Consider the following 12739-nt stretch of genomic DNA (forward strand, 5'->3'; position numbering starts at 1 on the left):
ACTGACCTTATAATCTCCTCCCTCCTTGCAGACATTACTGTCCTTCTATGTATGTTGTAGATATGTGTCTACAGTGTTATGCAAATTTATGAATTAGGTGCTTGTCAACCACCTTCTTGACTATATAGTGGGTTCTTTTTATCTCTAATCTTGTTTCTGCTACAAGTCAGCCATTGGCAAAGTTTATGCAAAATTTGGGCTGCAGAGACATTAGAGATAGGAGAGTGAGGTGTGGGTAGAGAGGAAGACCCACAGGAGAGAATAATTGGGGAAGATGCCACAGATATCTTGCCCTATGGGCCAGAGAGATAGGGAAGAAAGAGAGCAGAGTGGTTAATGGAGGGAGGGGAAGAGACACACACAGTCAAGTAAGGGAGAAGGAAAGACTGATTAGGGCTATCACATTGGCAGCCAGACACTAGGAAGTTTCAAGTTGGCTGTATGATTGCAGATTTTTGCGACATGTGGCTCACAATGACACTCCTGGACTGTGTCTCGAGTGTCTCTGCACAGAAACAGTACTGAACTTGTGGCATTAACATTTCAAATCCAACTGAAATTTTCATCTGTATTTCTTAACAGCTCGAGTGAGGTTCGAGACAGAAATGTATGGCCCCTTATGTGGTTAAGACATATTTTGTGGCGTACATTCAAAAGTGTTACAAGCTAATTTGGGCATAGGGATAACCGGAAAAAAAGTTTGGTTGAAAGGACGCAGGAAGCAGCAGTAGTAGAATATCGGTAAATTTACCAGTATTCTACTACTTCATTCATATCGTGAAATATATGTAATATTTGCTGATTTTTCACCATGACCTAACCTCTCCCTACTCTCACACAGAACCCACCTTAACCCCCCCCCCCCCCCCCTTGCCAGCCCGGTGGTGCCTAACTTTAACCACCATTTGTGGGAGGCTAACCACCCAAAATATTTAATCTTAATGACACTTAAATACAATTTACATAATAATTTGGAAAGCAGTGTAAGTTGTATGTTTTTTATTTGTTTGCTTGGTTTTGCTGTTGGTTCTTCTCTTTCACCTGGAAGTAAAAAACTAAAAAAAACTATCTTTGCATAGAGATTCTTTGCAGTACTTGTACAATTATGATTTTGTAGGTGTTTATATATTGAGAAGAGCAATATCCCAGGGTGATGTCAGTATTTATTTTTTTTCAAAAAATTTGTGGATCTTTATTTAGAAAGTTCTGGTCTTCTGACATGTGTCTACAGTCTGCTCACAGACTGGAAAAAGCAGGGCGGAAGAAAGCACATTCATGCACATTGAAAAGTCTGAGTTTAACCTAAATTTTGTCCCCACCACCATGAAAATAACTGCTTTATATACAGTATGTATTTAAAATATTCATAAAAGATTCCATGCAAGTTTTAAACTACCATAGCCATTCCTGCCAAATGGGAATATACATGTGTTACAAGGTGATATGTTCACCCATCACTAGTGCATGCATTACTTCTGCCTTCAATGCATGCTTGTTTCTTTGCAGTTTGTAGAATAATGCAATCCGTCATGTCATTGCACTATGTGCAGAATTGTTGCACATCATATTATATTTATTATACATAATGAAACATAATTTATTCATTAAACATAAGATATTCTTTCCTTGAGAGTCATTCGTATGCAATGTAATGTAGTGTGTGTATTTATGTTTTGGGTGGGGCAAGATTTTGTCATTAATAGTACTTACATTTTAACTTTAAAACAATGCACAACAATGTAAAGATGAGGGGCTTGATTCACTAAGCTGCGCTGCTTAAGTTCAATGCTAGGTACATACGATACGTTTTTGCGTTTGATAGATGCGTTCAATAGATAATTGAAAAAGTATCTATTGGAAAATAGATAAGAGAATCCAGCGGGAAATCGAGCAGAAAAAGGATTCGACAATTGATCAAACTGAAAATCGACCAAAAAAACGCATCGTGTTTACCTAGCGTAAGGTTTTGGTTTGGTTTTCCAGTATTAAAGTTAACGAGTGCCTGTGTGTTTTTGGATATTTATCTAAGGTTTATCAAGCTTATAATTCAAAGTTAGGGGTTTTGGGTTTTTTTGGTGGGCGTATAATAATTTCCCTTGATGATTTAAAAACCATGATGATCCACTTCAGTATCTGTTACATCAAATGGTAATGTGGTAATGTGTGTTTTTGCATTAGAGGTGTAGAACGTCTTTGACCTTCTAGTAATTATAAGTAGTGTATGAATTGTGTGATATTCTCTGACAAATTATATAACTATATCAGAGTTGAACAAATGCTCTGCAAGTCTTAGAGGACTGGGGAGCAGGAATGGCATTCTTTGTGAGCTTTGGCATCCAAGTGAGGACCAATGGATCACCTAAAATATGAGTACTTTGATATGAATCAAATCTTCTGATTGTGCCGTGAAACTGAGCTAATGAAGAACAGCACACAGAAAATTGATAAGTTTGTATTAAATAGTCTTCCACTTATTTATGCATCTGCACTTTCGTATATACCAATGATGTAAGGTTCTAACAAGATGCAGTTATTCCATTTGCATACAGTAGTTACCCATATATTCCGGTGTATAAGACGACTGGGCGTACAAGACGACCCCCAACTTTTCCAGTTTAAATATAGAGTTTGGGATATACTCGCCATATAAGACTACCCCTCTTCCAAAGCACACCAAATAAAAATTTTAAAACACCATATACTGGGTGCTGTACTGTATGTGGTGCTCAGTATATAACAGTATATAGGCGATTGACTGCTTGGATTGGTCAACTCTCCCTAAGTGGATTGGTTAGCTTTCCTTGTCTACCTGTTTAACAGAGCAGTATGGCAGAATAGATTGCACTGTGCCCATAAAACGACCCTTCAGGGCCACCCTTTTATCCTATTTACCTCCTTCTATGCCTTTCAGATCTTGCACATGTGCGCCTGTGCCACTTCACTACAGTACTCAGCAGCGAGATCTGAGAGGCAGTAACAGGATAGGGCGTATCACCCGGCATCAATGACATCCGGCGTATAAGACGACCCCTGACTTTTCAGATGATTTTCAAGGGTTAAAAAGTAGTCTAATAAACCAGACTATACAGTACATAGTTTGGTAAAAAGAAAAAAAAAAAAAGACAGTGTATAAAGTCTAACAAGGGGGGAAAAAATCCTCCCTGACTCCAAATGGTAGTTAGAAAAAATCTCTGGATTAAAGGAAAACCAGAGCTCACAAAAACAAAAAGATTTATACATACCTGGGGTTTCCTCCAGCCCCATCCACTTGGATCGTTCCCATGCCGCCGCCCTCCGATGTCTGCAGCTCCGGTACCGGGTCCCCGCACTTCCATCAGTCAGAGACAGTCTACGCAAGAGAAGTACGCTCTTTGTGTATCTCTCCAGCAGCTGCTGGAGAGATACGTAGGGGGCGTACTTCTCTTACGTCAGACTGGCTCCGACTGATGGAAGTGCGTGAACCCGGTACCAGAGCTGCAGACAACGGAGGACGGCGGCGTGGGAGCGATCCATGCGGATGGGGCTGGAGGAAGCCCCAGGTATGTATAAATCTTTTTGTTTTTGTGAGCTCTAGTACACTTTAACACTGCCAGGAATTACCTAGTAATTATTGCAATGGAAGAAAAGCAAGCCTACTTTATTTCAATCATTGTTATTGAAATTTTTTATGGAATGGGTGAACAGCATAACTTGGCACTTACAGTAAATACATTTACAACAGCAGTATAGATTAGTTAACATACATCAGGTCAAAACAATCATGTAATATACCATACAATATAGTAACATACTTCATCAACCACTATTTTCTGACTATTTGGAAAAGAAAGGAAAGAAGAGCCCCAGTATTCTTGGTATTAATTCCAATTATAGTATCTTTAAAGAGTACTAGGAGTTTATAATATTGAAGTATAATCAAGAAGTTTTCCAGGAAGATATCATATGGAAAGTCTAAGCAAGCCTACTTTAAATGCAGATATAGACTTTGCCAGATAGAATTTTTTTCTATACACAAATCATGTCCCCTTGTCCTTTGTACAAGCCTAAGGACAAAAAGCGTATCTGTCAAGCTTTTATATTGCCCTCTGATAAATGTATACATGTTACACAGGTTACCTCTTACCATCTTTTTTCAAAGCTTAATCTTAATCTTAATTTATTAATTTTTTCATTAAGCATAGTGTGTGACATAGTGTAGAACATCAATTTCCTTCCTATCATGTGGTGCCTGAAACTGTATTGCATTCTCCAGATGTGGCCTCACAAGTGATTTATACAGTAGTATACTACCATCTTGTGATTTTATTTACTATTTTACGCATCACAGAATTTTATTTGGTTTAGCAACGGCTACTTGCAAAAACGTATACAATTACTTAAAGTGTTATCAATCGGTTTTCTCAAGTCCTTTACCAAGTCTGATGTTCCCAGCTATATGTTATTTCTTTTATATGCATGACTTTACATTTATCAATATTAAATTTCATTTGCCATGTGCCTACCCAAATTGCCACTTTGTCAAGATCCTGTTAACCACTTAAGCCTATCTGGACAAACATTCTGGTCCAGATAGGCTGCGTGCACTCCCGCGTGCCGCGCATGCTCCCGCCGCCGTTCGTTAGCCCAGCGATCAATGAATGGGATTATAGATCCCATTCATTGTTCGAAGCCCCCCACAGAAAAACCGACAGCCTCTTATCAGAGGCTGCAGTTTTTCTGAGTTACAAAAAGTTTCCCGTCCTCCTAATGCTTCCTGGAAGCGTACGATCACGCTTCCAGGACTTTTTGACTGTGGCCATCTTGTGGCCAAATAGTAAAACTACACCCACATCCATTTTTTATTGAATAAATACATTTTTTTTTACATTTAAAATTAGCTGTTTACCTCCCACACCAAAAATAACCCAATTAAAATGTTTAATTAATAAAAAAAAATTACAATTAAAAAAAACAAACAAACATAAATAGTTACCTAAGCTTCTGAACTTTTTAAATATGCATGTCAAAGGAGTATATTCATATATTTTTTTAAATAATGGGCTTGTAAATAGTGATGGACGCAAATTGAAAAAATGCACCTTTATTTCCAAATAAAATATCGGCGCCATACATTGTGATAGGGACATAATTTAAATGGTATAATAAGCTGGACAAATGGGCAAATAAAATACATGGGTTTTAATTATGGTAGCCTGTATTAATTTCAAACTATAATGGCCAAAAACTGAGAAATAATGATTTTTTTTCCATTTCTTTCTTAATATTCCTGTTAAAATGGATTTAGAATAAATTAATTCTTAGCAAAATGTATCACCCAAAGAAAGCCTAATTGGCGGCGGAAAAAACAATATATAGATCAATTCATTGTGATGAGTAGTGATAAAGTTATTGGCAAATGAATGGGAGGTGAAAGTTGCTCAGATGCAAAAAATAAACAACCCTGCGGGCTTAAAGAGACTCTGTAACATTCAAAAGATCCCCTGGGGGGTACTCACCTCGGGTGGGGGAAGCCTCCGGATCCTAATGAGGCTTCCCACGCCGTCCTCTGTCCCACGGGGGTCTCTCCGCAGCCCTCCGAACAGCCGGCGACTGTGCCGACTGTCATTTCAATATTTACCTTTGCTGGCTCCAGCGGGGGCGCTGTGGCGGCTTTCCATTCCGAACTACACGGAAATACCCGATCTCATTCGGGTCCGCTCTACTGCGCAGGCGCAGGAAACTTGCGCCTGCGCAGTAGAGCGGACCCGACGGCGATCGGGTATTTCCGTGTAGTTCGGAGCCGACAGCCGTCAGAGCGCCTGCGCAGGAGCCAGGAAGGTAAATATTGACGTCACCGGTGCCCGGACTCCACGGAGGGCTGCAGCGAGACCCCTGACGGATGGAGGACGGCGTGGGAAGCCTCATTAGGATCCGGAGGCTTCCCCCACCCGAGGTGAGTACCCCCCAGGGGATCTTTTTATGTTACAGTTCCTCTTTAAGTGGTTATACATGTCACTATACTGCTTAGTTTTTGTAATTCTGCTTACTATTGTATCATACGTAAATATTGCAACATTACCATTACTATTTATTCATTTACTAGAGCATTAATAAATACATTTAAATGAATTGGACCTAGTACTGACCCTTGCAGAACCCTACTGCTTACAGTTTTCCATTTTGAGTATAATTTGTTTACCACCACTCTTTGCCTTCTGTCCTTTAACCCATTCTCTATACACATACACACACATTGAAGTTTACATGTGTGTAATTTCCTGGTTCTGATTTCTTTTCCTTTCTCGAATGAGAGGAAAACATCAGCTGCCTGCCAGTCATAAGAAAATGACCCACTTGAAAATAAATCACAGAAAATAAGATAAAGTGGCTTATTGATAACTGAACTCAACTCCTTTAACTGCTTATGCCCCAAGGGCATGATACTCACATCTTGATCCATACAACTGTCAGGACATAAGTATTGCATCAATATTTTCCCTGTCACCGTGCGTGTCCACGCACATGCATGCGTACTCCCAGCAGCTCCAAATGATGCAAATGTTGCACTGATTGGTGCAAGGGAACATATGTTCCCTGAGTCAACCTGTGCCTGTTTTCTTTTTTGAATGATTACTGTTACTGGCTGTAACAGTGATCATTCTCCTCATATAGGAATTTTATGTGATACTAACTTCCTCTTTCCATTCCTCTACCCATGCAGGTATTGGATGCGATTTTGTGCATGAAGTGTACATTTTATCACATGCTTCACCCACCATAACACTCCAGGGCCCATATGTAATTCCAGTTTTCTCCTATGTTTTCTCCTAGGAGATAATTTTTCATCTTCTATTTTAAATAATTTTTCAGCACTTTTCAACTTAAAAGTACTAAGAAGTAAGTACAAAAGTATTATCAAAATTATTCTGAGTATTTTCTTGCTTGTTGGTGGCTTAACCTCTTGACGACCAGCTAACGCCGATTGGCGTCAACTGGTCGTCTGCGGGTTACCATGGAAACATGTCAGTTCACGGAGGGTGTCTCCGTGAACAGCCGGAGAGCCGCCGATCGCAGCTCTCCGGCAAAATGTAAACAGGCGGGGAAGAAATCCCCGCTGTTTACATCATACGGCGCTGCTGCGCAGCAGCGCCGTAAGGCAGATCGGCGATCCCCGGCCTCTGATTGGCCGGGGATCGCCGGCATATGATAGGCTGAAGCCTATCCTTCAATGCGCAGGACGGAACTCCGTCCTGCGCATTACGGAGAGAGGGAGGGAGGGAGGTAAGGAGCGTGAGGGCGGAAATGGCTGCGGAGGGGGGCTTTGAGAAGTCCCCCCCGCAAAACGCAGATGGCCGGCGGCGATCAGACCCCCCCAGCAGGACATCCCCCAAGTGGGTAAAAAAGGGGGGTAGTCTGATCGCCCTGCTGGACTCCTGATCGGTGCTGCGGGCTGTAGAGCCCACGCAGCACCGATCAGTGTAAAATCCACTGGTCGGCAAGTGGTTAATTAAAAGGCATTTTATTGACAAATTTAAAAATATCACCTAGGAGAAAACTCAGGGGAAAAAGTGAATTGCATATGGCCCAAGGACTCATATGCAATTAACTTTTTATCCTGACTTTTCTCCTAGTACAATTTTCAATGAAATGCCTTTTAAACCACCAGCAAGCCAGAAAATACTCCAAATAATTTTGAAAGTACTTTTCCACATTCTTTTTAGTGCTTTTTCAATTGTGAAGTGCTGAAAATGTATTTAAAGAGACTCAGAGACTAAAATAATAATAGATTAATACATACCTGGGGCTTCCTCCAGCCCCATCAGCATGGATCGCTCCCACGCTACCGCCCTCCGCTGCCGTCCTCCGCCAGTACCAGGTCCCTTCACTTCAGCCAGTCATGGCCAGGCGATGCAAGCGCAGTGCGCTCCCTCCGTACTGCGAAGGCGCATGTGTAAAGCAGGTGCCGGCGAGACAGAGGGAGTCCCTGCACATGCGTACAACTGGCCGCGAAGTTACGAGACACGGTACTGGCAATAGAGGCAGTGGAGGACGGTGGTGTGGGAGCGATGCATGCGGATGGGGCTGGAGGAAGTCCCAGGTATGTATAAATCTATTTTTTTATTCATCTCTGACTCTCTTTAAAGAGAAGGTGAAAAATAATCTCCTAGAAGAAAGTGCAGGAGAAAAACATAATTGCATATGGGCCCAGGACTTATTGGCAATCTATGTTAATCGCAGGCTCTTTGCGATTTTAGTAGAGGGAAGTATCCGGATTATTCAGAGGCTTCTGTTATCCTCCTCCACCCTACCACTGCTTGCTGGAACCCTCTTCTTCGCTGCCCCGCTCTCATCCATAGAATACATTTTGCTATGTCTTTCAGCTTGGACCCATGTCACAAAAATAATAGGTGGGGACAAACTCAATCCATCATTCCAAAAAATGTATTTTTCAAAATTATGCATACATAAAGAAAAGACATCCATATTGGAATTAATACCCCAATGATTCCACAATTTACAGTTTAATAAATGTTTTATTGAGTACCAAAAGATAATTTAAAATCAAAGCTTTAGGGACTGACAGTAGCCCATAGTGGCGATACAATAACACTAAAAATACAAATAAGTTCCTGTAGGTAGAATGCTAAAATAAGCCCAATATGCACATATTGTACATTTAGTCATAGGCAGTAACACAATATGAGCCAAACCGTAGCATTTGTGAACAGTTATCTACCCCTGACAGGTGAGAAATCACTATTGCAATTTTCAAATATCTCAGAGAAGTCTGCGTGTAAAAAATATGAAGGTAACTTAAGACCAGGAGTCTGACGCCCCATTGTCCCCACATGTTCCCTCAAGCGTTCTGCAGCTAAACTGCTTCTCCAGAGAAGCGCTTCTCCACCACCACCAGAAACGTACTAGAATAGATTTTAGTCTTTTAGGGTTGAGTCCTATGTCATGGGAATTCTTTTTAGTGACAAAGCTGAGTGACGAAACCACCTGCTTCAGAACATAATAGTATGTCATAACACTTTATGGTGCCTTTTTTAGTGTTTCAATGTACAGTTTCAGGCTCTCATAAAAAAATGACCTGCTGCATTAACTCTGATTCTGCATTTGCAAAATCTGCTCTAGCAGAGCTATGTTTCCACCACAAAGGGAAACAAAAGTGTGCCCAAATGGTACCAGCTCTGGACACAAGTGATGGAAAGACTAAAAAGTGAGGGTTGCAGTTTCCTACCTGTTTCTGTTCTAAAAGCGCTTGCAAAAGCCTAAAAGGAAGTGCTGAATGAGAAAGATGAGTCATTTAACCACTTGCCGACCGCACACTCATAACGTGCGTCGGCAAAGTGGCAGCTGCAGGACCAGCGACGCAGTACTGCGTCGCCAGCTGCAGCCTAATTAATCAGGAAGCAGCCGCTCGTACGAGCGGCTGCTTCCTGTCAAATCACGGCGGGGGGCTCCGTGAATAGCCTGCGGGCCGCCGATGGCGGCTCGCAGGCTAGATGTAAACACAAGCGGAAATAATCCGCTTTGTTTACATTTGTACGGCGCTGCTGCGCAGCAGCGCCGTAAGGCAGATCGGCGATCCCCGGCCAATCAGCGGCCGGGGATCGCCGCCATGTGACAGGGGACGTCCTGTCACTGGCTGCACAGGACGGATAGCGTCCTGTGCAGCCCAGATCTCCCGGGGGAGGCAGCAGGTAGGAGAGGGAGGGGGGGAATTTCGCCGCGGAGGGGGGCTTTGAGGTGCCACCCACAGCAGGCAGGAGAGATCAGACCCCCCCAGCACATCATCCCCATAGGGGGGAAAAAAGGGGGGCAATCTGATCTCCCTGCCTGCACCCTGATCTGTGCTGGGGGCTGCAGAGCCCACCCAGCACAGATCAATCAAACCAGCGCTGGTCCTTAAGGGGGGGTAAAGGGTGGGTCCTCAAGTGGTTAAAGGAGTTCTTTCGCGAAAAAAGTAGGCAGTTAAAAAATGTGACAGATGACAGGTTTTGGGCCAGTCCATCTTTTTAAGGGGGATTCTCAGGGCTTTCTTTGTTTTCAACAGCATTTCCTGAACAACAGTTGCAAAATCGAACTGAAATAATAGTGTGCAAGTGATTAGGGAGGCCGGCTGGTATCTTGCTATTTTGGCAGTTAAACTGCTGTTCAGGAAATGCTGTTGAAAACAAAGAAAGCCCTGAGAATCCCCCTTAAAAAGATGGACTGGCCCAAAACCTGTCATCTGTCACATTTTTTTAACTGCCTACTTTTTTAGCGAAAGAACCCATTTAAGGCTCCCTGCACACTGCAAATCCGTTTTCCGATTCCGTTTCCGATTCTGATTTTCAATTCCGATTTTCCCTGAATACGTTCAACGGAAAAACAGATCAAAAAACGCAGCATGCAGTAAAGATTAAAAATCGGAATCGGATGTAAAAAACGATTAAAAAGCGGAATCTGAATCGGAAATGCATGCAGTGTGCAAGAGGCCTAAGACTTGCTGCAGTGGCTTTATGTTCTGTTGCAAGCTGATTTCTGAGATGCAATAACTTTAAAAAACAAGACATAAATAAGAAAAAAAAATAATAAAAAATAATGTCCACCAGTAATATACTAATGCCAGAATTGCAAGGAAGGGTGATTAAAATTTGCATTCAAGTTCAAAAGGTTTGTGCAATGGTTATACAGTATAAATTTAATAAATAAAAAACGTGACATTTAATAGTAAACAGCTGTAGTGTGTAACTGTGTAGCAAGACTGTGAATTTGCTTTGCCTGTAAATAAAAGCATGTGAAATAGTATGTGTATATATATATATATATATATATATATATATATATATAGGTAAAAAAAAAAAAAACATTGAGTTACACAAGCTTCAAGTAAACTTTCAGATTTTTTTCTTCTAGTTCCAGGAAAACCAGACCTTTATGTACATCAGACATCAGAGAGCAGCCTGCAAGTACAATGGGAACCACCAAGTGAGTCAGTTGAGCACATCATAGGGTACCGCCTAAAATTTGGGCGTCTTGATGCTAACCTTTTTTCAACTCTAGAGATTGGACCTCAAGACAAGACATACACCTTAACCAATATCCACAAAGGTTCAAAATATATGATTAAAATGGCGGTCAAAAGCCGGGCGGGCTATAGTGATGAAACTGTGAAAGAATTTGTTATACCAGCTGAACCATCTAAAGGGTATCCTACATTAACTGAGCCTAGCAATATCAGTTCTGTATCTATCCAGCTAAACTGGCTGTCTCCTACTTTGGCTGAACACAATGGCGATGTCACCAAGTATACAATAGCGTACTGGGTTGCTGAAACCCCAGAAAAAGTGTTGGAAATGGATCTGCCACCTACTGAAAGCTCTTGCTTGCTGAGCAATTTGAAGCCTAACACTGTTTATGAAGTCAAAATATGTGCACATACCAGTAAAGGTCCTGGACCTTACAGCCCAAGTGTCCAGTACCGCACTTTTCTTCCAAATCAAGGTAGGCCTTATCAGTCTTATTTCCTTGATTTTTAGTTTTGGTTCTTGAGAACACGCAGCATCTGAATCCGTCAACTCAGGTGTGACAGAAACACATGGGATTGTCTTTTTTTTTTTTTTTTTTTTAACTTTTTACTAATAACTGAGTGAATCTCAAGGTATGTTCAGGTAAGTGGTTTTACATTTTCTTAAAGTTTAGTTAAGACACAGCTTATAAGTTTCTGGGTCCACCGGTGTCATCAAAGGTGGGATGCCTCCTCTTTTTTCTTCCTTTCAGTATGTGCCTTGGAATATATTTGTTTGCATTCTTCATTTTGGATGTTTGTGTTACTTTATTCATCTAGTGAGTTAGCAATAATGGCATTTCTTGCTTTGGAGTCATGAAGCAAAGTGTGGGTTTAAATAGATATGTGCAGTTTACAGAGATTTGTGCAAAATTCATTTTCCTTCTCATACACTCCGAATTTATTTTCAGAAACATTAGCATCAAATTGAGGTTTTGCACTTGAATACATCTTTCTAGCAATTTTCTTTTGTGTTTGCTATTTTTCAGTTATACCAAAAAATTTCAAGGTCAAGATGGTCACAAAGACTTCTGTTCTCCTTAGCTGGGAATTTCCAGAAAATTACAACTCTTTAACAACTTACAAGGTATTATAGTCTTATTTTTATATTGCATTGTCACTGCAACTTATAAGGATTCACATAGTCACATCTCGTTTCATCGATCTTCCACTGACCTCTGCCATTTCTGATATTTCTACCTCTGGTAGCTGAGATTTCTTGAGAGTTCCTAACTCTTTCTGAGAAAGGAAAGAGCAGAACAACACCTTTGATTGAAATTCATAGGATCTATTTTTCAATTTTGCTTTGACTAAGAAGTGGTGTAGTGGCTCCTATTATAGGCTATGTGTTGGCTTTGTTTTTTGACTTTGAAAAATATTGAGCAGTGTAACCTATCGGACAAGGTTTAAAAGGAGGTGGCTTGTCGAACTTACAGCCATGAGTTACACTGTGATTCACTATATCCTTGAACCGCACACTTTACTTTTCAGCACATGCAGAAAAGAGAATTTTTACTTAAGCGCTAGTGCAGTGTCACCCTATGAGAGTGTACACAGCAGCATTTTAATCCAAATCTTGCTGCCTGTACCATTTTTCAAAGCAATTTCTGCTAAAGGAATGCGCACAAACACACATTCATTTAAAAATTGCATTGCAAAATCCCAATCACTACACACTTAGCAATTGTTCATGATCACTCTTTT

At 41.0% G+C, this 12739-nt stretch overlaps 1 protein-coding gene across 1 annotated transcript in view; it reads left to right on the forward strand.

Annotated features, from left to right (window-relative positions):
• Window positions 1–12739, forward strand: part of LOC137509805 (receptor-type tyrosine-protein phosphatase S-like) — a 782862-nt gene that overhangs the window by 428864 nt on the left and 341259 nt on the right. The window contains exons 15-16 of the mRNA XM_068233857.1: window positions 10885–11472; window positions 12025–12122. Coding sequence (XP_068089958.1) covers window positions 10885–11472; window positions 12025–12122 — 686 coding nt within the window. The remainder of the gene's footprint in view (window positions 1–10884; window positions 11473–12024; window positions 12123–12739) is intronic.

This window comes from Hyperolius riggenbachi, chromosome 1 (assembly GCF_040937935.1).
Source record: "Hyperolius riggenbachi isolate aHypRig1 chromosome 1, aHypRig1.pri, whole genome shotgun sequence".
Taxonomy (NCBI): domain Eukaryota; kingdom Metazoa; phylum Chordata; class Amphibia; order Anura; family Hyperoliidae; genus Hyperolius; species Hyperolius riggenbachi.